Consider the following 27,487-nt stretch of genomic DNA (forward strand, 5'->3'; position numbering starts at 1 on the left):
TCCAGCGCCTACACGTTATATTTATAACGTCTCCACAGCTGACAGATCATTGTCCTTATTGCCGTGGGAGAGACACATCCAGTCCTCTGGTCTGAGACGTGTCCAGACTGTGATCTCAAAGCTGTTACCTCAGATACTAAGAGGAGAGAGAACGACTGCTCCCTCTAGTGGAGGGGAGTGAACCTAACACCCCCTTAAAAAAAACTAAAAAAAAGGTTGTTAAATCTCACACATTTCCTCCAGTTTGGACGTAAATAAGCTCAATTAAAGTTGAACTGTGACTCTTGATCAGTATGTAACTGTAATGTCAGTATGTTAAAGCTAAAATATTAATAAAAATGAACTAAATATGGACTTAATTGTAAAGTGAGCTTCAAGAAAACATGTCAAAGAAGTTTTTGGGGAGGAAAAATGTCTTATAAATCATATTATGCTGTCCTATATGACTCATTGTTTGACATATAGGAGCATAATATCCTAATACCATCTTCCTTCATTAGACAGGACATTTATGACCACATGTCAACATGTTAAAAGTAAAATAACAATAAAAACTACAAATTATGGACTAAAACTCATGTCTTATAATAAGACGTCAAATAATTCTGGGAGGGAAAATGGTCTTATCAGTCATATTAAGCTGTTAAATTCATATTTTTATTATAATTTAACTCATCCATGACACCTGTGTGTATATATATTGATCATCGCACCCTTTTTCTTTTAGGCTGTTCCCTTCACGGGTCGCCACAGCTGATCATCTACCTCCATAAACCTCCTTTTTGGTCTAACCCCAGCATCTCCCCACCAATATATTCACTATTCCTCCACTGGACGGGTCCACATAGGAGCCCGATATACCCAAAAGCATCAAGACCATGTCTGTATAAAGTTAGGGAGCATCTTCATTAGACTGTACCTCTGGTAATTTATGAGAAACGGTAGGAAAAATAACTGTTCTAACACAAAGACTGATGTATATGCTCTGATTGATGTATATCCAAAGCCCTATAGAGGTTTTCACATATACGCTCCTTTCACAGGAGTTCTGGAGACTATTTTATGGATCAGGATGAGGAAACATTGAGTTTATAACGGTGCTAATACTTTAAAATTAGATTATCAGAGCAAAAAACTAAAAATATAGCAAAAGAACGACCAGACTACTGGAGCAAACATGTAAATGAAGGCGGTACTTTGACTTTTGAGCCCGTTTTTGAAATAACCTTGATTACAGCACCACCTAGAGGCCACTGAGGGCAACACACCATAAACACCATTGACTCCCTTTAAAATAATTTATCACTAAACCATATTTTAATGAGCTTTTAAATATATAAATCTACTCCAGCAACACATCTGATACTGTTTATCACCTTTGTTGGCATTTTAATTTTAATAATTGTCAGTTTTAATGATAAATTAGACTTGTAGTTTATGGTTAAATGTAAAAAAAAAAAAAAAAAAAAAAAGCTTAGGTTGTAAATAATTTTTATTACTGTATTTTTTTTTTTTTTTAAATGTGTAATCAAGGGCAGATTTTCACAGACACAACCTGGCCTTGACGTGGAGACACCCAGGATGTTAAATATTTAGCGAGGGACGACAACCAAGTAATGACACGATGAAATGTTTGAAACGAAGCTGAAGAAGGAAAACTCCTGAAAACATCAACAATAATAAAAAACTAAAAGGCAACTGGAGGCCTTCAACAGTTCCATCGACACTCTTCGGCTCGCCGGCTTTAACCGACCGACGCCGCCGCCACCAGGTCTCCAAAATAAAATACTTTCCACACACAAGTGTTTTTGGCCAGAACAGCTTCCAACGCTATCCAACAATGCAGAGGCCAGCTTAAACTGTTACAAAGGAGAAACTTTTATTTTATTATTTTTTTTTTTCTTAAAAGACCATTAAAATAAATACTATACAGAATCCAATGTAGAAAACTTGATACACGGTTTCTGTCTCAAAAAAGGTTAACAATCCATAAATTCACTTAAAAAATAGCACTGGTAGCATGTACCCCCCGGGACGACAGGTATTTTAATAAGGGGAGTGGGGGAGGGGAGGGGAGGAAGGGGGAGGATGAGCACTAATCATGTAGTTTGGTCCTTTCAAAGTCAAAAACGCCAACCTCATTGAGAAAACTTTAGAAGTAGGTTACACTGCCTCGTCAAAAACAAGCCCCGCCCCCTACCCCTCCCCCACGATACTTCCTTTAAAAATCAAAATAGAAAAGAAAAAAAAACCTTAAAATGACCAAGAACATTGAAGACTTCAAGATGGAGATTACACCAAGATGTCTGGGCCAGGATGCAAAAGACAAAAAAAAAAATCAAAAATAAAGTCTCCTTAAAACTTACCGTTAACGTCTGACTCCAAACGACTGTGGTGAGCAGTCTTCAACTGAACGCTAAATGTAGGAGGAGCCAAAGAAAGTACGATAGCCGCAAAAATTATATATATATATAAATCAGGAAAATGATCAAAATGGTAAAACCACTCATTCATGACGGATTTTACTATACAGGTCTTTTTATTGAATATGCCCCCGTGTACGCTAGACCCCGAAAAACTGCTAATTTCTTTTTTTTTTTATTTTTTTTTGCTTTTTTTTTAACTTTTTTTGCTTTTTTTAAACATGATCAGAGATGGATGTTGAAAGCCGTTTAAGTACACCGAAGACTGTTTAATACTGATCTGGTCAAATGCTTTTTTCCATTTGGAGCGTTGTTGTCATCGTCGTCAAGTCCAAAGCACTCAAGTTAACCAGCAGCGCCGAAGCAAAACCCTCAGCCGCGTTTCACAAAAAGCCTCCCCTCCCCCGCCCCCGACGGATCGGATCGGATCGGATGGCCCCTCCCCCGGCGTCTCATCGACCGTCGATCGACTCGACGCTGAAGGGGAGGGTTTCAATTTATATCTGCGCTTTTGGAAACGCGGCTTTGGTTTTGTAGCAGAGAGAGAGAGAAAGAGAGAGAGAGAGAGATTAACTGCTGGGAATAAATTTTTTGTTTTCCCGATATGAACAAACGATATGGTACAGATGAAGCCGTTTTTAAGCAGGTTACCCTTCTAAGATGGACAAAAACCCATTTGAGGAAAAAAAAATAAAAATAAAGTTTTGGATGTAGAGAGAGGAGGGGGGGGTAAAGTCACGGTGGATTTTCTTTTTTAAACAAAAAAAAAAATCTTTAGAATTCAGATCATATAGAGGGAGCGAGATTTGACTTGTAAAAATGAGCAGGTCGGGGTAGGCGAAGGGCGTCTGGAGTCGTCGTCGTCGTCGCCGTCTAGATGAGGTCGGCCACGTTCATGGGCATCTCCTCCACGGTGGTGTTGTAGAATGTCTCAATGTCCCTCAGGGTTCGCTTGTCGTCCTCGGTCACCATGTTGATGGCTACTCCTTTTCTGCCGAAGCGGCCGCCCCGACCGATCCTGGCGCACAGACACAAGCGGGAAAATAAAATATCAAACATGTGGCAGCTTCAAGAGTATTTGGAGTTACACAGAATGGAAAATCTGGCTCACAACGGTTACCAAGTGGTGTACGATTTAAATAAATTAAACTTTTAGACATTTCCTACGTCAGTATTTGATAAATATCAGTTTTGTACAACCCTCACGTTACTACAAGGAACCATGGACATCCTAACTTGAGCCTCCCATACCCAAAAACTGTTTTTCCTACAACTTTGCTCATTTTAAAAGATGTTTAAGTGAATTTAGTTAAAGAAAATCTGTTATTTGACACCACGACTGTGTGTCTAATAAAAATCAAGTCCCTTTTAGGAGGATAACACATAACAGGAGCGTTGTTTTACCTGTGGATGTAGTTTTCCCTGTTGGTGGGCAGGTCATAGTTGATGACTAGGGACACCTGCTGAACATCAATACCTCTGGCCTGAGAAGGAAAACAATAGATGTTAGTGACATTTAAAGTAGAGTAAAACTCTATTCTAGTCACTTCAGTATATTTTAGTTTAAATCTCAACATGAATCAGAGCTTTAACGTTGAAAGAGGCCAAAACATATACACCGTTAACAAGCCACAAACAAAGGTACCTAAACTACTACAGTAGTAAAGTCAGTACTCATTACTTCAGAGTACTTAGTGTGATCTGCCATATAGTTGTGAGTCAGGGACAAGTGAACCCAGCTACAGTGGAGGGCAGACGCATTTCTTTCCCAAGGAACATTCAGTCCTTCTCAAACACCGCAGATGGAAGGAGAGGGAACCTTGGACCTAAAACAAAAAACACACACACGGAGCTGAACGTACCAGTAGATCGGTGGTGATGAGGACTCGACTGGAGCCGGAGCGGAACTCCCTCATGATCAAGTCTCTCTCTTTCTGGTCCATGTCGCCGTGCTGGAAGATGAAGTAAGTAAAACTCAAGATGAAGAGCAGTGGACTTCAGGGACTAGTTTGTCTCTTTAGAAGCTGTTCTAGGTTAGAAACGACTCAACAACTAGATTATACAAGTAACTTCACATGCCACGTACAGCTCCCCTGACCTGATTTACGGCTACGTAGAGGAGGTTCATTGTGTGAAGACGTGCTCTACTAGTATTCAACAATAGTCCAGATGGACGCTTTAAGACGTGTGGAGGAGGCTAGGGTCGATGATGATGATGATGAGGAGGAGGAGTCGACTTACCAGAGCAGAAACGGTGAAGTCTCTGGCGTGCATCTTCTCGGTGAGCCAGTCTACTTTCCTCCTCGTGTTGATGAAGATGACCGCTTGTGTGATGGTCAGAGTCTCGTACAGGTCACACAGCGTGTCCAGCTTCCACTCCTGAGGGACGCCACGGCAGCAGCAGAGAGCAAGTTCAGTTAAGACGCTTTAAAAACTCAGTTTAAATCCACTGCCATTAACTAATTACACCACTGGACTGCACTAAAGACTCAGCTCTGGAGTGGAAAACGTTTCTTCACCTCTTTTTCCACGTTGATGTAGAACTGACGGATACCCTCCAGGGTCAGTTCCTCCTTCTTTACAAGGATTCGGATTGGTTCACGCATGAACTTCTTTGTGACCTCCAACACGTCGGCTGGCATGGTGGCCGACAGAAGGACAACCTTTAAAAAAACAGAAGACAAAAAGGCGTCAGACTCGACCCGTTTGTGCAGAGTACGGGCGATGATCCGTGAACACCGAGCGCTTCCTCTCACCTGTGTGCTGCTGGCCAGTTTCTGGAAGATCTCGTAGATCTGGTCCTTGAATCCTCGACTAAGCATCTCATCGGCCTCGTCCAGCACAAACATTTTGATGTACTTGGAGGCTGCAACAGTAAACGACAAACACGTTAGGATTCATATCTTCGTCTGTCCTCCTTCAGATCAAACTGTTCTGCATGTGGCCCCTGAACTTGAGATAAAACAGGACTTTGTTTATCCCTGGAGGGAAATTAAGGCTCTACAGAGGCAGGGACAGTTTAAGTAGCAACTAGTTGTTAATTGAAGGTTGAATAAACATGACATGAACCATGAATAAAGACAAAGTATTGACACACAGCGTTTTCCTGTGAATAGTTACAGCTCATGTTAGATTCACAAGTTGCATCAACAAACAGGAAAGACGTTAAACTTCTGCATTCTCAGTAATGTTGTCTGGTTTTATCATTTCTTTGTCAACAGCTGTATTCAGTAGTAGTGTAGGTTATGATCACGTCTCTGGGTCCCTGGTGTCCTGAAGACTCCCGCCGGCAAAACGCCAACGAGAGAATCCACACACCAGGGACTGGCAGAGTCAGTTGACACGCATGTTTATCATCATCATACAGCAGATCTTTCTACTTTAAAGACAAACATCATCATCATCGTCGTCGTCGTCTTCCAGGGTAACTTACAGAGGTTCTTGCGACTTAACATGTCAAAGACACGTCCTGGGGTTCCCACCACTATGTTGGGTGCTTCGGCCTGCAGCTTCTGGACCTCGTTGCGGATGTTGGTCCCTCCGATGCAGGCGTAGCAGCTGGCTCCCATGTAGTCGCCCAGAGCCAGCACCACCTTCTGGATCTGAGGGGAGGGAGGGAGGACAACGACGTTTAGTGACTTCCTGCTGAATTAAAGTGTTGTAGGCGGCACGCTGGAGGAGGTTTAGAGTCAAACACGGAAGGATTTTAAAACAAAGCGTACTAAGACTCGCAACGGCCTTTAAGAACAATCTGCGGTGCTCCGACTCGTCACTTTAGTCGTCGTGAGTGCTGTATTCAGTAGTAGTGTATGTATGATCACTTCTCTGGGTCCCTGGTGTCCTGAAGACTCCCGCCGGCAAAACGCCAGCGAGAGAATCCACACACCAGGGACTGGCAGAGTCAGTTGACACGCATGTTTATCATCATCATACAGCAGCTCTTTCTCTAACGTTTAAATATTAACCACAGCGTGATTAGTCCTGAGGTGTAGGAGGAGGACACACCCAGCTGAGGGCTTCTGTCTCCATTTATTATAAGGTTTAACTAGTAATTACTGACTCCAGCACTATAAAGGCGATCTGGGTGTTAATGGAGCATGAACAGAAACGATTAGTGAGTCAGCTCAAGTGGTTGGACTCTTCTCCACCCACTCACACAAAGGCTGCAAGACATCATGTCCGGTCTCAATCCAGCATTCGAATGGGGATTTAGTTTCAGAAAGCTCAGGGTCATTTCTTAAGTGTTCCAGTTAAGTCAACGCCGTCATGCGCAGGTTGACTGTAAACACTATTCTTTTACTCAAGTGCCTCTATATTTGTGTCAGTACTATACTCAAGGAACGACCTCTGGCACTACACTTCTGTGGTATGCGGTGAAACTTAAATAAGATATCGATTTACAAACGATTACTGCGTCTTGGCGGTTTGCTTGCCGATCATTACTTATGCAACCGAAAACCTCCCAGATTTCTTTTTTAAAAAAAAAAAATGGAGACAGGCGTGGGACCTACCTGCTGAGCCAGCTCCCTGGTGGGAGCCAGGACCAGAGCCTGAGTGCCTTTCAGCTCCACATCAATCTGCTGGAGGATGGAAATGGCAAAGGTGGCAGTCTTCCCAGTGCCAGACTGGGCCTGAGCGATCACATCGAAACCTTATCCCAGAAAAAAAAAAAAACAAAACAATCAACGTCAAGTCACTTTCAAGTGAGCCAACTATAGATGGACGGACAGTCCTCAAAACACATCGATATGCACCACTCACCCTTGATACAAGGGATAATTGCCCTTTGCTGGATAGCGGAAGGCTTCTCAAAACCATAGGCGTAAATTCCCCTGAGCAGAGCTTCGCGCAGGTTCATCTCATCGAAACTGTCCACGATCTGGTCCCAGTTACTCTGAGAAGAGAGAGACAAAACACAAGCGGTGAGCGGTTTCTGTTTGGGTATACATCTCTTGTTTTCACGCAAAGATCACAACACGTCAGTGATTCTGGGGTAACTTTAGCTCGCGTACAACTTTCCTTGTGTCTAAGTTAGAGATATATTACATGTCATGATGCAGAAGGCCCACACACATTTAATAGCACAACAACAACAACTTACTTCAATGATCCCATCTGGCTCCATGCCCTCTGGGCCACTGAGAATGACAAGAGAATAGAGTCACACAGTTAATTATTATGTTAATAGTATGTTAATTAAAGACGTGTATAGTCATGTTAAGGCAAAAAAATACAGAATATGCTATTTTCTTCTCTAGTTAATGAATGTATATGGAGAAAAACTGAATTATAGGAATTTTTTTAATAAAAAAAACTGCGTGACATAAAATTTTTTGAACGTGCGACCACACGTTTTTTCGACTTTTAGCCACACATATAGCCGCTGCTGTGCCGCACATATATTTATATATTTTTATACATTTCGCCTCCTCTCCACGCCGTACAGCAGCAAACGGCTCTTAACGGTCCGCCATTTCTACCAGCCCGACGAGCACATTCAAGATGGTCGACTCCCCGAGCCGGGGCTGGCGAGTCGGAAGAGACTCGGCGTTTGTTAAAAAAAGAAATAAACGCACTAAAACACGTCGAAAACCGTCGAATACAAATTTAAAAAAAACACGACTCCTTTCCCTTTAACGCCATAAACTTAACGGCTGTGGTGTAGGTTCATTACAACGTTTGAGAGGATACAAGGATAAAAAAAAAAAAAAAAGAGAACGTTAGCCGGTTGTAGCTGCGGCCTGCTAACACGTTAGCCACCCCCCCTCGGGGGGCCCTGTTCCCGTCTGTACTGGGCCCCGCTGTAGGAGACACGTCAAATTTTCGGGTCAAACGCGAGCAGTGGTTTTTAAAAGACACAAAACCGACATTGTTCAGCTGAGAGAGCGTGTATTTTATCGCCAACAGTAGAGTATAGAGTGGAGGCGTTTAACCGTTTGACGCTAGCTAACCGGCATTGTCCCAAGCGGCTAAGCTCGTCACACTGCCACGACTAACGTACGCCCACTAAATAAAAACTATTTTCTTAAAAAAAATGTCACAGCCGAACACAAGAGGCTTGTGTTGTGTTGTGTGTGTCGGACAGTCCCGCTCACAAACACCCCTCCGTCTTTAATATCAAGGTAACAGCGAGATAAAAGGCCACGGAACACGTGAAGGCCCCAGACCAGACCAGGCTCCATCACGTGCTACTCATGGCGCCGCCGGTTAGCATCCTAGCATCCCGACTCGGTCACGATCGGAGTTAACAATATCGCTCGCCCCGCTTGAAATAAACCCCAACGAATTTAGGAAACACGTATATCTTTAAAGGCTTCGTCAAATCAAGCGTCGTTTTCTCTTTATGCCCGATTTTATTAAAAGAGGAAACGTGTGACGTTAGGCATCGGCAGGCCTCGGGTGTTGGGCAACCACAGTTAACAGCCGCCATGCGTCCTCTCAAATATCAACGCATCCCGAACATTTTATCGAGTTAAAACGTAACGTTAAGAAGAGTATATCATTTCCTTCTCCGAAACACGCGTGTATTCTCGTAAAGGGCATACTCGGGGTTCCTTACCTATTTTCATATTCAGCCGACATTATTCCAAAGAAAGAAACTGCCGCAAAAATGTCTTATATACGCTGACATGCACAAAGAGGCTTTCTCATTGCAACAGCACGCCGTCATTTAGCCGTAGCCCCGCCCACAGCTGCCTGTGATTGGCCGGCGTCTACGTCATGTACTAGTAGGCGGAGCAATCGGCTTACGGTAAGTGCCCGATTGCTCTACCTTTAGGATGCGAGAGGGGCGGGGTTTACTTATCAGTCATGGCGGTGGCCACGCTCCTTTCATCCGGGCGACCCCGGAGTAAGAAATGCAGGTTCCCCAAGTCTCCGCTCAGCCATTTGTCAACGCGGACATTTTTTTTTTTTTTCCGCATGTTTCATTGTCGTCGTTCTTATGTAATGCTTCAAAAATGAAACTCAACTGGAGCTGGAAGTCATTAGAAAGAAATGAAACAGGATGGATGGATGGATAAAGACTAGACAGATAGATAGATAGAAACAGGATGGATGGATGGATAAAGACTAGACAGATAGATAGATAGAAACAGGATGGATGAGGACTAGATAGATAGATAGATAGATAGATAGGAAGAAAGAAAGAAAGAAAGCAGGATGGATGGATAAAGAAATAATAGATAGATAGATAGATAGATAGAAACAGGATGGATGGATGGTAGAAAGACAGAAAGAAAGGACAGTTACAGGAGGGATGGACAGAAGTTTTTGCCAGCTGTAAACATACATTATTTGGGGATAAAAGACTTTTTAACAACACTTTTGTCCAGAGCGACTCTATAGCGCCTCCCAGACTGATTAAAAAGAGTATGGTAGCTATCAGCCAGGGTTCTCCTAGTGTCCCTCCCCGTCCATTCAGTGTGAATGTGGCCCAGAGACTTTTGGGGTTTTCCCACAATTTTACTTGCTTTATTTATAAGTATGAACACAGCAAAAACAGATTTAGGTTTCGCAAATTAAACAAAGCCAACCTTGCTTTGAGCTTGTAGGATGCAACACTCTGCTCTCAACCTGCTTCATGAGGTCCTCACCTGGAACGCTTGGACGAGGACACCATCGTGAGTCTTTCTAGTGATCTTTGTTGGTGGATCACTCCTGTGGAGGGCGGCAGTCGTCTTAAATCTCCTCCATTTGTTCTCAGTCTGTCTGATTGAGGATTATTTGTGGTTTCTGAACTTTTTTGTAACTTCTTTTTTTTTTTAACAGGACACAGAACAACACCTAAGTCTCATTACATTAATTGGAAAGACCTGTTTCTGTAATTTGGCTTTAAAATGAACTTTTGAACCTCGCAGATATGTAATATAGGGTAATTTCCTCGAATAAACAATTACACGTGTATAATATTTCTTTTCCATTAGTTCAGTTGGGTTCTCTTTGTCTACTTCAAGGACTTGTATGAAAATCCGCTGATGTTTTGAATCACTTTTATGCAGAAAAGTAAAAAATTCTGAAGGGAACAAAAATTTTCTGTAAATTTTTTTTTTGCATCTGAATGCCGTCAAGTGTCAGTGGCTTTGTTAGAGTCTGCACCCAGCAACAGTGGGCGTCCTCTTATCATCATCATCATCATATATGTACTTTGTTTTCTACACACTGCCTGGACACTTGATCAAACTCACTGATATGTAATATTGGCTAATTTTCTTGAACAAAAAAATTCACAAGTAAAATATTTCCGTTCCATTTGTTTAACTGGGTTCTGTTTGTCTACTTTCACAACTTGGCTGACTTTTCTGTGTAATTTTTACCCCACCGATTAACAGTATTTTAATAAATATACTGTACTTAAAATATGGACTCTTAGCTTAGACACTTAGCATTAATAAAATACACCATCACTTCTTTGCTACTGTTTTTTATTTTTAGCAACCATATCGCAAGAAGGTATATAGAGAACTGTCAAAACAAAACAAGAAAAGCAAAGAAACACAATTATCCACAAATTTGTCTTTATTATAAAAAGGAGAGCAAGGAGAACAATATATCTCCACTGTGGACATAATGTGCCTGTTGTGGTCCTTACCCAAAAGATTTTTTTTTTTTTTATTTATTTTTTTTTCAAAGACATACTAACAGAAGATATCTTTTTTTTTTTCTTTTTCGTACGTACTCCAAAAATAGCACAGATTCATAGTCCTTTTAACACCGTTTGTTAAAAGCAAATTAGCATATCACCACATTTACTGATAGCGATAATACACAGAAAAAAGATAAATGCAATCCGATTTTTTTTTTCTTTTTTTTTTTGTTTTTCCCAGGGGCTGGCGACAGATGGAGATTAAAATCTCGAGAACATGAAGTTGTATTTTTTATTTATTTCTTTTTTTGGCGACTGGCAAAAGTGAGTCAAAGAAGGTTTCAGGTAGACGGGCAAATAACGTAGTGTGTCCCAAGGAGTGTCCCAAAAATTTAGTTTTCCCTATGCTAGAAAAAAAATAAATAAATGGTTTCATTTCCAGCGTCAAGTCCTGCGAAACATACTCCCGATGAAATTGTTGAAAACGTGTTTTAGGCGGGAGACGTCGCTTTGTACTGAACACCGGCCGAACATGTCGCTTTGCCTTGGCGACACAAAACGTCCACAAAGCTGGCAGTAGAACGGGGCTAGTATATTATTGTCGTCAATGTTCTTCATTTTTTGTTTTCTTTATTTTTTTTTTTAAAGATGTGAGCTTAAAGCATAGACTGGATGGATGAATGGATGGATGGATGAAAAAACTCACTGGTACCATTAAACTACAAGCTTACACAAAGTGGTTCAAATAATTTTGCCATCTAAACAAAAAAAAAAAAACCTCTGCGCTCACTGTTCAGGCTTAAAAGTCGGGGCGGACTTAACTGTGGTGAAAACCCATCATCATCATCATCATCATCCGGGCTTGATTTTACCCCATCCCCCCCCTCCCTCAATATATTTATGCTCCATTTCGGACTGAAACATAAGTAGGATGCATAATTAGCACATTCCAAGAAAGGAAGCTCGTCTTGGCCTCTGTCAACCAGAATAGAATAACCATGACATGGACATTTTTAATAGCATGAAAGCAGGGAAGCAAACACGGACAAAAAAACGAGGTGAAATAATGACGTCACGTAGAGTATAAGTAACCGCTCTCGATGTTCTCAGAGAAAGAAAAGAAAAAACAAAGTTTTCTGAAAAGTCTTTTTTTACTAGTCAATCGTTTGCTCCCCTCGTCGTCGTCGTCCTCCTTTTTGTTTCCGTCATTGTCCTTCCGTCTTTTTTTGTTGTTTTTTTTGTTTTTTTCTCCCGCCAGGGTTTCGGGGGAGGGGAGCAGGTGGAGTAGTCGGGGGTGGTTAGGTTACAGGATGAGCTTGCAGTGACACAGTTCTTTGTACATTTGCCTTCTGAGCCGGGGCATGTCCTGCTGGCCGAAGGTGAAAGGCTGCCCTAGCGCCAGGCATTTGCAGTACTGTGGGATGGTGGAGGGAAAAAAAACGAGGAAATAAAATAAATAAATGAATAAAAAAAACATTAAACTCTGTATTGTTGAACTGTAGGTTGTGTTCCTACAGACGCTAGCTTCATAGAAGATACGTATGCTGGGAAATTACTGCAAAGGAGCAATTTCTAGACATTCAGCTTTCACAAAATATGCACATCAGGATTCTTTCTAAGGCTCCCACAATGATAAATGTTTGTGTAGGTGATGCGAAATAAGATTTAAAATTACCATTTTTTTTTTTTTTTTATAACCTGAACCTTATTTCTGGCATAAAATACGATCGTTTACTCACCCATATAACTTTGGTGTCATCTGGAGTCGTTCAGACGATATTTAGATCTGTGTATATCCATATAGTGGGAGTGGATGGGGCACCGGAACACAGCCTCCAAATAACGCATTATCTGCTGCAAAACTCATTCATTTCACCAATATTATGTTATGATACACTACTGTTATTCCCTGTTGAGTCCGGAGTTACCTGTTATCATCATCCGGGGTCTGTAGACTGACCTACTAACCTCTGACCTGGATGATGTCATCTCTGAGCGCCACGCACACCCGCGACGGTCGGCTTGTTTACCTGTAATTTGCTACTTCAAGTTTTTTGCAACATGGCTGAATATTTTTCCGATTCTGAGGTTGTGGACGACGACTTTGTTCATGATGGACGTCCTTACCGTTTTGAGCCAGAGTATACGGATGAGGAGCTCGTTGAAAGGAGGATGTGGAGGCAGAGAGAGGAACAGCTGGCCAAAGAACAACAAACCGCTGCACATCCACGAATAGATAACAGGTAACTCTGGACTCAACGGGGAATAGCACTAGTGTATCATAACAAAATATTGGTGAAATGAACGAGTTTCGCAGCAGATAATGCGTTATTTAGAGGCTGCGTTTCAGTGCCCCAGTCACTCCCACTATATGGATATACGTGATATCTAAATATCGTCCGAACGACTCCAAATGACACTAAAGTTATATGGGTAAGTAAACGATCGTATTTTATGCCAGAAATAAGGTCCAGGTTGTAAAAAAATGTAATTCCCCTTTAAGCAAGATTGACCATCATGCAAAGGGTGATGTCCTACTACGTATTTTTGTGCATGCACATGGGCTACAACCAGGGATGTCCCGATCGATATAAAGGCTGATCCTTTTTTGTATGATTTTTTTATTTTTTTTAAATGATCGGCTCGATATCAAGCTTGATATTATTTATTTTAGGTCAGCCATGAACCAAAACCACGTCCTTGTGGCGTCAAATCTACCAATGCACCAATCCCTAACAACAATGCACACCAGGACTGGCTGTGAAGCAAGAGCCAACAGTCTCAATCTCATAACCTCTGTGGTATCTGAAGTGCTCCCACGATGTGTGGATAAATGTTTGCATGGTTGGGTGATGAGAAATCAGATTACAAGCCCCTGTAGTGCAAATTATTTTGTTGTGCATGCACGTGGACGTGGGCTGTGACACGAGAAACTCACCTGTAGCACAAAAGCTCCGCAGTCACTGTCATTGTTCTGGCGACCCACATTCTGCAAAACAGTTTTCAAGGTTTTTTAAAAAAAACACTACAGCCAAATACATTTTATTTTACCTTTATTTTCCTGACATTTACTCCCAATAAACATTCCCTGACTTTATTTTAAAAATGTGTAATGTCAGAATAATAGAAAGGAAGATTTATTTCCAGTGGGTCAGAAGTTTACCTGTTTTTTTTCTTAATGGTGGTTTCGAAGCAGTGGCTTCTTCAGTGACTTGTTTCAGATATTTACTGTATTCTACTTATGTTTAGGTCCTGTTGTTCTGTGATTGGCGGCTTACCCTTTGTACCAAAGCAGGTTCACCTCCAGGAGGTCCTACGGTGTTTATATCTGCATAATATCGTCTGTAAAGGTGAACGTGGGACCTTCAGACATTTGGAAATTGCTTTTAGGGATGAATAAGACTTTTCTTTTTCTGACCATCAACTCTTGTTTGATGGTAGAGTCAGTGCCTTTAGGTTAGGGCCTTAAAGCTACACCTCCAGTCGACTCAAATTATGTCAATTAGTTTATGAGGAGCTTCTACGACCATGACACAACCTTCTGAAAATCTCCAAGCTATTTAAAGGTACATGGAAACTTCTGACCCACTGGATTTGTGAAAACGGTGATTTTCTAAACACTGAGTTCCTCGCGCTGGTGTGTGAATGTGTAGATGTATATACAAGTCACATTTACAGTTTAAGAGAGTTTCCTGAATCAATTTCAACCAGTAAAGTTAAACGTTACCATTTTGAAAAAGGCTTTCCATCCCGTCAAAAAGTCTCGCTGGCCTTTTTTGATGGCTTCGGCTTGCAGATACTTGAAAATGTGCTGGAATCAACAACAGAAATATATATAGAGTATAGACATATATAGAGCAAGCATTTTTACTTAACTTTTACTCAATAAAACATTTGCAGAGTAAGATGATAATAAAAAAATACACTGCCTATGGCCACCTGGATTTAACTAAGCAAATAGGTACGAGCTTCCTATTGGATAATTACTGCATGGGTGATTATCTTTCAGCTGACAACAAGTTATTTAACCTCAACTGATGCAATGAGTAGCTTCTCATTTCTTCAACAACCGTGTCGAAAGACATCCTGTGGTCTTTTCCTTTTCTGACGTGGCAGCAATGACAGCAGAGTAATTATGATAAAGAAGTGACTGAAAAACAGGAAAGTCTAACTAAAAATGGCAATAAATTATCTACAGTAATGGCCAATACAGATGTAATACAGATAAAACACCATCTAAGGAACTCTATAATACAGTACATACAGTTTCAACAAAAAAAAAGAAGAAAAACATCACTGACGTGTATTTTTGTTCTGTTTTCTGACCCTATTGTCTTCCATTAAAATCTCACCTATGCACAACTGTAATGACATTAGAATTCCAACAACACTGGCGTATCGAAAACCAATGTTTGTGTGCTTTGCATGAATCCGTTGGTGCATGGACCAATAAATAAAAGCTAGATGAAGTGTTAACATGCGTCTCTACTGGGCTTTATCAACATGTGCATCATTAGTCACCTCATTAGCGCTTGAACTCCTCATTGTCAATAATGTCCAACAGTGTAGACTAACCAGGGTTTGTCTCAGCTGTTGGTCTCAAGTGTCTTATTCCTTCTTTCTTCTCATTTCTATTACTTTATCCAACAGAAACGTTCCTCAATAAGCTCTTATCTGACTAAATATTCTTCCCATCTTCCATGAAAACTGTCTTTGTAACGTTAACCCTTTAACACCAAGCCAGGACGTTTTTTCTTTTGGTTATTTTGACGATATAAAGGTCAGGAACTTTCCATATCTGGCAGTTATTTACAATTTACTGCATGTTGTAAGAGTGTAATAACCTTCTGGGAGGAGAGGCGCAAGTTAAATTATCATAATGACGCCATATTGGCTGTAAAGTGCAACGTCTCTGCTTCCAGAAACGTGCCACTGCCGACGCATGCCGTATCAAAGGCTTAAAACAACCTTGTTAAAGTTTTGAGTCACTCCGTGTACGTCGTACCTTTGGGCATCGCCTGTTGAGGGTCCGCTGAGAGTCAAAGTACGTGATGGCTCGACGAGGAATGTCAACACTGACCAGCGACCAGTGAACTTCCAGGTGGATGGGGATCAACAACAGATCCTTCTGGAAGATGTCGACCTGGCGTACAAAACGAAGGGTTAATACATTTATTTGAGAATTAATCCACTTTCTAACAGAAGCACCTCACTTCACTTCCTCCCGTCCAAAACGTCTAGAACTCACAACATGATCCAAGGCCTCACCCAACCCCAACCACTGACTGTTTTCCCTGCTAGCCTCTGGGTGGAGGTTTCTGCTGAATACTTGGACTAATACAGTGAATTTAGTCTGACGGTTGGTTGGTGGTCGAGACCTGGGAGCTGTCATTGTGTCCTTATCACCTGGATTTAACTAAGCAAATAGGTAGGAGCCTCCTGTTGGATAATTACTGCATGGGTGATTATCTTTCAGCTGGCAACAAGTTATTTAACCCCAACTGATGCAGTGAGAAGCTTCTCAATTCTTCAACAACCATGTCTAAAGACACATCCTGTGGTCGTGGAAAAGATGTTAGTCTGTTTGAGAAGGGTCAAATCATTGGCATGTATTAAGCAGAGAAAACATCTAAGGAGATTGTAGAAACTACTAAAACTGGGTTAAGAACTGTCCAACGCATAATTAAAAGCGTCTTCCAGGAAGAAATGTGGCGTAGCCTTAAGAAAACCACTAAACCACTAAAGGCGGTGTCTTGTACTTCGTCCACTCACATTTTTTGTCCACCGTTTGACTCCTTCATAGCCTTTTGTCCTTAGCTTATCATAAAAGAAGCTGTTGAAAAAGTGGACCTGAGGAAGAGAACAGGGGAAAAATGAGAACGATGGTACATGACAGAGTTATAAGACATTTGATCTGTAGCAAAGAATGAAAATAAACTAATAACTGAACTAATAAAGTCAGATCTCTGTGTTGTGAACAAGTTCATTTATTTATCAAACCACTGCAGAGCATGGGTGTCAAACATGAGGCCCGCGGGCCGAAGCCGACCCGCCAGAGGGTCCAATCTGGCCCGCGGGATGAATTTGCAAAGCAAGGGGAGAAGAAGAAGGAAGAATAAGAAAGAGAAGGAGGAAGAAGAGAGAAAAGAAGATGAGGAGAAGGAGATGGATAAGGAGGAGGAGAAGGAGGAAGATGAAAAGGAGAAAGAAGGAAGAAGGAGAGGAGGAGAATAAGGAACAGAAGGAGAAAAAGGAGGAGGAGGAGGAGGAGGAGGAGAAAGACAAAAGTGAGAAAGAAGGAAGAGAGGAGAACAAGGAAGAGTAGAAGGAGGAGGAGGAGGAGAGGTAGATGGGGAGGAGGAGGAGGAGGAGGAGAAAGACAAAAGTGAGAAAGAAGGAAGAGAGGAGAACAAGGAAGAGTAGAAGGAGGAGGAGAGGTAGATGGGGAGGAGGAGGAGGAGGAAGAAGACAAATATGAGAAAGAAGGAAGAAGAAGAAAGGGGGTGAGGAGGGAAAGAACAAGGAAGAGTAGAAAAAGGAAGAGAAGAAGAAGATGGAGGGGGAAGGAGGAGAGGTAGATGGGGAGGAGAAGTGGATGGAGAAGAAGGACGAGATGGAAGGGAGAAAGGAAGAAGGAGAGGAGGAAAATGAGGAGACGGAGGAAGACAAGAAGGAGGAGGAGGAAGAAGGCAAATATGAGAAAGAAGGAAGAGTAGTAGGAGAAGGAGGAGAAGAAGATGATGAAGGAGCGGGAAGGAGGAGGAGGAGGAAGACGAAAAGGAGGAGGAGGCAGAGTATTGAAAAGAAGAAAGAAGGAAGAAGAAGGGGAGAAGGAAGAAGAGGAGGAGGAAGAAGAAGAAGAAGAAGAACGTTCACCTTAACTGATTGTTTTCATAATGTTCATATTTGCACTAAAACTAATGACGAATCTGGAGTTGTTGTTATTTTTCTAGCTCACTATGCTGTTACTGGTCTGGGAGCCTTATTTAAATAATAACTTATTACACACCTGTTCCCTGACACCTCCAACCTTTGTTTTAAATATACACAAAGGTACATTTATCCACTTGTTTTGGTCACGTGACCACATCCAGTCTTTCTGAACGGAGGTTCACTCTGTGATCCAGGATGTCACAGGTAAATTATCTAATGTATAAAGTGTCTTTTAATGGACAGGTATGATTTAATCTTCTTACCTTATCTGGCACTGAGTCCATGACCAGGTCTCCATACATGTTCATAATCTGCACAGAACGGAAATAACACGCCAAGATGGAACATTTAAAGAAATCAGACACAGAAAACACTTTTCTGATTAAAATTAAATCAAACAAGGATGTCTACAGCCCAAACAAGAGCCTTGATCTGAAATGATTGGAGCTGGTCTGTGATTACGTGAAGTTCAGAGACCCAGCTATTGACACATAGCTGTACAACACCACCTACACATTATTAGTAGTATTATGTAAGAAAGCAAAGTCCTCCACCTACAAAACAAACCAGCTTTTTAAAATATAACCAAAACAAAGCAGCACACATGTCATTAAAACAATAAAACCCCTGCACTGCATTCAGATGAGCTTGTTCCTGGGTCCTGCTATTAGCCACGCAAGCTAGCTAGCCACTGATCCAGAATGCTGCCGTACCTGGTCGTTGAGCCAGTTCTGCCCGTACAACGTGCCGAGGTCGTCCATGGTCAGGACGTGGCGTTTGTAGTTGACCCTGAACGTTTTAGCCATGACCGATCCTGACGACCGCTGGAAGGACTGTATTAGATGTTGGACCACTGCTTTCCTAATAGAGATCGACAACAGATCAAACACATTAACTCAATGGACAAATCATTGAGATACTGAGATATTGAGGTGCAGAGTTTCCCCTACCATTAATTATATTAAAGGGAAACCACTGTTTTTTTACAACCTGGACCTTATTTCTGGCATAAAACATGGTTGTTTACTCACCCATATAACTTTTGTGTAATTTGCGGCCTTTCGGGAGATATTTAGACTTGCGTATATCCATATAGTGGGAGTGAATGGGGCACCGAAACACAGCCTCTAAATAACGCATTATCTGCCTCGAAACTCATTCATTTCACCAATATTTTGTTATCGTATGCTAGTGCTATTCCCTGTTGAGTCCAGAGTTACCCGTTATCATCATCCAGGGTCTATAGATTGACCTACTAACCTCTGACCTGGATGATGTCATCTCTGAGCGCCTCACGCATCCGCGACGGTCGGCGTGTTTACCTGTAATTTGCTACTGCTAGTTTTTTGCAACATGGCTGAATATTTTTCCGATTCTGAGGTTGTGGACGAACCATAGCAGCAGCAAATTACAGGTAAACAAGCCGACCATCACGGGTGCACGTGGCGCTCGGAGATGACATCATCCAGGTCAGAAGACATCATCCGGGGTCGGTAGGTCAATCTACAGACCCTGGATGATGATAACAGGTAACTCCAGGCTCAACAGGGAATAGCACTAGCATATCATAACAAAATATTGGTGAAATGAACGAGTTTCGCAGCAGATAATGCGTTATTTAGAGGCTGCGTTTCGGTGCCCCAGTCACTCCCACTATATGGACGTAGGTGGATCTAAATATCGTCTGAACGACTACAAATTACACAAAAGTTATATGGGTGAGTAAACGATCGTATTTTAGGCCAGAAATAAGGTCCAGGTTGTAAAAAAACATAAGTTCCCCTTTAACCATTCTCCAGAGTCACCACGTCCCACTGTTGTATTGATAAACGTCAATAAGTTTCAAAAATCCTTTCAGCTCGTCATTTCGTCAACCTCTTCCTCCTAATAATTTCTGACCTGTGCGGCTGTGAGAAGCTCTCGCCGAAGATGTCCTGAAGCTTTTCCACGATGTCGTCCACGTGGATGGGGATCAAACTGCCGTACTGCTGTAGGGACTCTTCAAGGATACCTCCAGACACAAGACACACATAAGACGGTATAAATAGCTGGCATCTTCAAAACACACACTATGTTTTTGTCATGTGATCCAAGCAAGTCATATATTTTTACAGATTTAACAGACACTTATTACTACACACACTTTGTCTGAATAACAACCCACTACATTTTTTGGTACTTGGACATGATAAATGACACAATGAGTTTCGTTAACCTGACGTGCCAGATGGTTTGTTATGGGATTGTCCCGATCCAGGCATTTCTAAAGTGATTGGATCTTCCTGTCAAAGCTCTCGTTCCAGTATTTTGGATCAGCTGTCGGCCTCTCAGAGATAATAATTGGACCGCCTTATGTAACAATTACATAAACGAGCTTTTTCAACGACACTTGGCTCGAATGTTCCTCATTTTAACAACACCGTGCAGGCGAAAGAAGGCAGTCCTGATCAAATGTGCCAAATAATTATTTCCCCAAGGTTCTTTACGGTACTACTGGAAGCCAACATGATGCCATCCGGTTATATTATTACATAATGAATGAATCTGAAAGGTGCTTTGGGCCAAAGAGTTTAACGTCTGGCTTTATAGATAAATATAGCTGGGTGTCATGTGCACAGCAATGGACATTTACGTAGTATTTCCTGATAATACTGCATAAGGGAGGCATGTATAATGTGAAAAGTACTGGTCCTAGCACAGAACCCTGTGGAACTCCATGACTAATAATTTTTTCTATAAGTGGAAGAATCATAACTGGCAAAGTGGAATCTGTTTGATAAATAAGATTCAAATAATTTTAATCCAGTTTTTTGGATAATGATGAGACATTTCTGTCTCCAGAGTGAAATATTGTGATCGATTGGGTCAAACGACGCAGCGGTAACGGAGACAAGACTGCTGTCTGATGCAACAGGGAGATTGTCATTGGTATCAGGGCCGATCCAAAAATAATCTGATCGTATCGGGCGTCAGCCAAGCCAAAAAACCTTTGTAGTTATTTATTTTAGGTCTGCCATTAGCCAAAACAAAGTCCCTGTAGCGTCTAAACTTCTACTTCCTCGTCGCTGGCTAGCGTCAAAGCTGCCAAAAGACGAGGTAGAAGAAGCGGCAGCAAAAAATTATGTGACAAAAAAACTTGATCGGGACATCCCTAGCTTGCTACACCATCCGTCCATCACAGACTAGCTTCAACCAACCAAATCATTAAGCCACATCAGTAGGTGAGTGTGGAAAAGGAAACCGCTGCACGTAGCTAAGCTAGCTGTGTAGTTAGCATAAAAGGAAACAAGAGATGTCGCGAGAACTAATCCGTACCACTGACGCAACTCGTGTGTTCCTCAGTAAGGGCCAGCTCCACTGGTTTGACCTCCATCTGCCATCTCGCTCTGTCCTCTTGCTTGTCTGAAGAACAGCCATTTATCTGCTTATCTGTCAGAGAAAAGAAAAAGCAAATTACACATTTGAATAGGATGCTTCGGCGCTTATTTTCTGCTTTTTTTTGCCATTGCAGAAATTTATGAAGGGCTTATAAAGCTGACTCGCAGATTTAGTTACTCTACAGATAACACACGTGAATTTTATTACTGCTACCACAAAAGAGCAGCTACGATTACAGTCTGCTGAGATTCCCTTTGTTTGACTACGGCTCTGAATGATATATAATCTCATGTGTGGAGCCAAACCAAGAAGTACTCCACTACATATTGAGTGAGTCGTCAGTAGAGACCAAAGGGATGCATCGAAATGAAAGTTCTCGGCCGAAACCGAAAACCGAAAATGAAGTTGTTGTGTTTGTTTTGGAGGTGCAGCAGATAAATGATCAGACAAACATTTAAAACATTTTATTTTTTTTTCCCCCAATGGCACACGATCTACCCGCACTGCCTTCGCGATCTACTGGTCATTGCGGTCAACGTAGTGAGCACTCCTTTTGCCTTGGCTACATCACTGGGATTTGTGCAAAATGTGCATTTTTGGTCGAAAATTGCTGCGGTTGTTGCTTGCACGAGTTGTTTCGGCGATAAAAGCCAGAAAATTTCTCGCCGAAACAACACGGCCAAAACAGATAAATGTAGTTGGGTGTCATGTGCACAGCAATACACAATTTACGTAGTGTTTCCTGATAGTACTGCATAAGTGATGCATGTATAATGTGAAAAGTACTGGTCCTAGCACAGAACCCTGTGGAACTCCATGACTAATTTTTTGTGTAAGTGGAAGAATCATAATCATAAAGCCTGAAGTTTTTTGGCCGAAAATGGCCCGAGAGTGCATTTTCGAAAAACTTCGGGTTTGTATCCGAAAATTGTTGCGGCTGTTGCTTCCACGTGTTGTTTCGGCGATAAAAGACAGAAAATTTCTCACCGAAACAAGATGTGATGATGCAAGCAACAACCGCAACAAATTTTCAACAAGCAAGTTTCCCAGTAGGGATGCACCAAAAATTTTCGGCCGAAAATTTTTGGTGCATCCCTACTGGGAAACTTCCTTGTTTGGATGTTTGGAGTTCAGGTGATATATTAAATCCATATCGCTATCAGTGGATATTTATATAATATTTATACAATACTTTATAAGGAACATCCAAACAAGGAAGTTTCCCAGTTGGGATGCACCAAAAATTTTCGGCCGAAAATATATATTAAATGCAAATCGCTATCAGTGGGTATTTATATAATATTTATATAATACTTCATATATTGAAATACATCCAACACTGCAGACATGCCCGTGCTGGCTGCGGTTTTTGCTTGCGTCACCACAACATCCTGTTTCGGCTACGTTGTTTCGGTGATAAAAGAATTTCGGCCGAAAATTTTTGGTGGCCGAATATTCGGGGCATCCCTAGTAGAAACCGAAGGATTCGGGCCGACGGGCAAAGATATTGTGGAGACGTTAGGAAGAGACGAGCAAACGTGTTTAGAATAAGAACCTGTCAACCAGCTAACTGAACGCATTAGCAGAAGTAAACGTTTACATCAGTACCTCTCTCAGACACTGTGAACCGCTCGTCGTTGCTGTCGTCCTCATCGTGGTACGTGGACTGCCGATGCCTTTTTATCCTCCTCTGCTTGCCGTGCGCGTTGTACCTCTGCCCCCTGCCGCTCCACCGGTGCGCCACCGAGCACACCCACCGGGCTCGCTGGCGCCAGCTTTTCCAATGTTGAGTGAGCCGGAAGCCGAGGCCGCCGTGGGGCCGCAAGCGCTGCAAGCGCCGGAGCCTCTTGAGAGCCCTGTACCGGCTGAGGTTGGACATGAACAGCTCCCGCGCGTCCGCCGGGGACACGGCATCCTCCACGGGGGCAACTTTTTCTACCTTCTGCTGCTGTCCGTGATGCTGTTGGTGCTGTTGTTGCGGAAGAGGGTACTGGGCGAGAAAGTCTGGGATGTCCCACTCCGCCTCCTCCTGGTCTCCATCTTCTTCGCCCTCGCCGTCCTCCTCCTCCTCCTCGTCCTCGTTGTTTTCCCAGCCTTTGCCCTCAAACTCGCCAACGTCCTCCCCGTCTAGATTGTTTACTTCGTCCTCGTCCCCTATTGCCTCTATCACGCCCATCCCGTCCTCCTCGCCGACATACTCGCCCCCTTTTTCTTTGTGCCCAAGTCTGAGGTGGACGGGGCTGGACACACTGTGACCCGACACTGGGACTATGAGGTGGTCTCCGGGAATCCCACCTACACACAAACATGAGCACAGAACGTAATATAGTTTATTAATTAAAAAAGCTCCACCTTTATTAGAAATAGAATTTTACTATTACTGAATGAAGAATCTATCAATCTAGTAATTACTGCCTGAGTTTATTGACCATAAACTCAAATATTCTCTTGGAAAGGGAACTGCTTCTGCTTCTTCTTCTCTAAAAACACTCAAATTAAAAAGCAGATTCTGATGAAGTGCAGCCTAAATGTTGAGAAGGTGCCACTGGGATGATAAAACACAAGTAAAGCGCCCCACCTCCTCCTGTGTCGTCCTGCCCCACGGTGGTCAGACCCAGGTCTCCCTGCCAGCGGTTCTGGGCCAGACTGCCACCACTGTCACGCATTATCCAAGGACAACCCACGACCTGCGCCAGCTCGTCACCTACGACAACCGACACACACACACACACACACACACACACACACACACACACACACAGTACTATAAACACACACAGTACTATAAACACATACAGTAAAGTACCAGTGAAACATTTGAACACATCCTCTCACATATTCATTTCTAGAGGCCACCTTTTGCTTTGATGCCCAACAGGACAATGACTTCAAACCCACCTCCAGCATGGAGGTGGGTTTGAAGTCAAAAAGCCTTTTTGACCCCCAAAAAATAGAGGAGCATCAGATTAGGCTAGCTATGTCCTGCACAAACACCCGACTTAAACCCAGCTGACATGGTTTAAAGATGAGTTAGACCACAGAGTGAAGACCTACTACTAAAGTGACTACTTTAAAGAATCATACACATAAAATTCTGGTTTATTTAATACTTTTTCAGGAAGCTGAGGTCTGAACAACGTCCACCAGCCTCTACACGACACCACATCCGGACAGAGATGCTAGTAACAGGTTGAGGAGGTTGTTTGTCCCTCAAGACAAACGTCTCTACGCCGCCTCCCTGTGAGGAACCAACTGGACTGTGGTTGCTCTGCTACTACATATTGTTACACAGTATGACATATTTAATAACTTCTTACTCTATTGTACACGGTATTTATACATTTTATATTACCACATATCTTCATATCCATATTTATTGCATTATATTCATTAGGGATGCACAGAAATTTTTATTTTTTTCAGCCAAAAAATTTTCGGTGCATCCGTAATATTCATTCATTTTCTGTAACCACTTGTCCTCTGGAGGACAAACCAAATTTGTTGTTACTTTAATTAATGGATACTGACAAATACCTTGTTTACAAGTATGAAGTAGTCACAGAGAGAGAGGAAACTAGAAATCCTGAATGGGGAAAAAATCATGATAAGCGCGAGAATCGTTGAATAATCGAATCGTAGCACCCTGAGTCGTAATCAAAGCGAATCGCCTTAGATGGCACATCCCTAGTCTCCAGTCTATCGCAGCAATTATTGCGTTATATATAATGTATATTATATATTATATTTTTATTATATAGAGCCACATAAAGCCCAATTTGACGTCAAGCTGGCCGGACCAGTAACATAACAGCATAATAACCTATAAGTTATTACACAACTCCAGGTTTTTTCCATTTCCATTACGTTTCAGCGCAAAGAAGAACAAGTAAATTCGTTTATTAAATGTAAACATTCTCCTATCGTTGAAATTTTTTTTAAATTCTTAAGAAAAACACGTGCAATTTTGGCGCATTTCTTCTCTTTTACTAAAACAGTGGACAAATTAGTGACAGCAGTTATTTTCATTGAAAAATTGCAGTCTCCTATGTAATTTTCACACTTTGCAAATTCACGCTGCGGCCCATATCAGACCCTCCGGTGGGCCGCTATGGGGTCCGCGTGCCCTATGTTTGACACCTGTGCTGCCAGTTGGTCCTGTCCTCTGTGTAATGATGCTACAGGACACCAAATTTCCCCACGGGACAAACCGTGTCAATCAATCTGTCCACCGTTCTGTGTGTGCTGCACAACTCCACATGTGTCCCTTCATAGTGTTTATGTCTTCAGTGATAATACACTGAGTCTGGGAAACCATTTAAATGAAGATAAACCATTTAAAGAGAAGGATATACATATATGTGTAATTATATATACATGCAGAGCGGGTTAAACGTGTTAATATTTTACATTTCTGCATTAATCTGACTCAAAACACCAGCGTTGTGTCATTTAAATCCTGTGCAGCTCCTTCCAAACATCCCTGTTAACGCCGGCAGCCCATATGCATCCATGTCAGAGCCACATTAGCATGCTAGCTTGAGTTTTTTTTTTTTTTTCACGGTGCAAACCCACCAGCAGCGATTGTGCAAATGTTGACATCGCATTTTGTCTTTTAAAAACACCCACTAACATTAACGCGTGCGTCCTCCGCGTGAAACGTTTGCTGTGTTTTTTTTTCTTGCAGGAAACAGTCCACACCAGGGCTAATTTAACCCACACTGAGAGCTAGCTAGCTAGCTAGCAGCACAGGCGTCACAGTTCCAGGCTGAAACGAGCTCCCGCTAACTGCACATCTCAGTTTTTACCAATAACCTGTATTTAACGGACACCGTAGCGCCGTAGCGAATAATTATCAGCAACTTAAAAACGACCAGAGCTCCTCAGACCACCTTGTTATCTGCCCGTGCTAACATGCTAGCCGTTAGCCATGTTGTCCTCGGCTAGCTAGGCGCTAGCTACGTAGGAAAACACCGTGCTAGCAACATCAACATGAAAGAAAAAATAAAAAAACGAGTAGTGCATGTGTTAGGGAGGGAAGAGGTGCGACGTTACGCTTACCGTTAATCCGCAGATTTATAAGAATGTGTGTCGAGCTGCCTCCCACTGGGTTTTGAGCGTATTTATTTATGAATCAGATTGGAACCAAAACAAATGCTAGGTGGTGTTAAACCTCATTCAATGAAATCAGGTGTGGAGCAGCCGGATGGCTCTTCTTCTTCTTCTTCTTTTTTCTTCCCTTCCTTCCTTCCGTCCTTCTTCTTCTTCGTCTTCTTCTGTGTGTGTCTTGTGTGGTTGCGTTGACGCTTGGCGAACCAGCCTAGAGGCGCATCACCGCCACCTACCGGCTGGTGAGGGGAAGACACGACACTGACTTCCTCAAAAGAAGCGTTAATGTTCCACGTTTTGATCCTTTTTGTTTTTTAAAATTTAGTTTTTAGACGAGTATGTTCATTAGTCTGAGACACATTTGAGTCAGGGCATCTTTGTCAACTTTTAATTATTACATTTAGTCAAACTGCATCTAGAAACATTTATTTTTAGTAATTTTAGTAAATTTCTCGTACATTTCTTTGTATCCTAATTTTGTACATTTTTTGCTCATGCTATTTTATTTTATTTTAATGTTATTTTATTTTGCTGTATTTGTACTATATTTGATTTCATTTTAATCTTTTTTCATTTTACTATATTTTCTTTTAATCTTATTTTATTTTGATATATTTCAACTATATTTTATCTTATTTTATTTACTTTTATTTTAATTTTATTTCATTTTCCTATATTTTATATAATTTTATTTAATTATATTTTTACTATATTTTATTTTAATCTTATTTTATTTTGATATATTTCTACTATATTTTAGCTTGTTTTATTTCATTATATTTTTACAATATTTTATTTTAATCTTATTTCATTTTACTATATTGTATATAACTTTATTTAATTATGTTTTTACAATATTTTATTTTAATCTTACTGTATTATGGAATATCTTTACTATATTTTATTTTAATCTTATTTTATTTTGATATATTTCTACTATATTTTAGCTTGTTTTATTTCATTATATTTTTACAATATTTCATTTTAATCTTATATTATCTTACTATATTTTTACTAAGTTTTAATTTGTTTCATTTTAATCTTATTTTATTTTGCTATATTT

General features: G+C 41.5%; 2 protein-coding genes across 2 annotated transcripts; both read right to left on the reverse strand.

The window, feature by feature from the left end:
- Positions 1-1,474: 1,474 nt before the first annotated feature.
- Positions 1,475-9,096, reverse strand: LOC311485655 (eukaryotic initiation factor 4A-I-like). Its single transcript, XM_084541215.1, has 11 exons — positions 8,983-9,096; positions 7,525-7,561; positions 7,185-7,317; positions 6,935-7,074; positions 5,857-6,025; positions 5,180-5,289; positions 4,943-5,086; positions 4,665-4,802; positions 4,286-4,375; positions 3,828-3,907; positions 1,475-3,441 (listed from the first exon to the last, which is right to left on the reverse strand). The coding sequence occupies exons 1-11, from the start codon at positions 9,003-9,005 to the stop codon at positions 3,297-3,299; spliced, it is 1,209 nt and encodes a 402-aa protein (XP_084397341.1). The 5' UTR covers positions 9,006-9,096; the 3' UTR covers positions 1,475-3,296.
- Positions 9,097-10,884: 1,788 nt separating this feature from the next.
- senp3b (SUMO specific peptidase 3b) lies at positions 10,885-26,394 on the reverse strand. Its single transcript, XM_084541228.1, has 12 exons — positions 26,377-26,394; positions 23,897-24,022; positions 22,927-23,613; positions 21,256-21,369; positions 19,840-19,951; positions 18,654-18,801; positions 18,204-18,251; positions 16,780-16,857; positions 16,013-16,150; positions 14,735-14,818; positions 13,946-13,996; positions 10,885-12,421 (listed from the first exon to the last, which is right to left on the reverse strand). The coding sequence occupies exons 2-12, from the start codon at positions 23,982-23,984 to the stop codon at positions 12,311-12,313; spliced, it is 1,659 nt and encodes a 552-aa protein (XP_084397354.1). The 5' UTR covers positions 23,985-24,022; positions 26,377-26,394; the 3' UTR covers positions 10,885-12,310.
- Between the last annotated feature and the right edge of the window lie 1,093 nt (positions 26,395-27,487).

Source organism: Chelon labrosus (assembly GCF_963514085.1).
Source record: "Chelon labrosus genome assembly, chromosome: 1".
Taxonomy (NCBI): domain Eukaryota; kingdom Metazoa; phylum Chordata; class Actinopteri; order Mugiliformes; family Mugilidae; genus Chelon; species Chelon labrosus.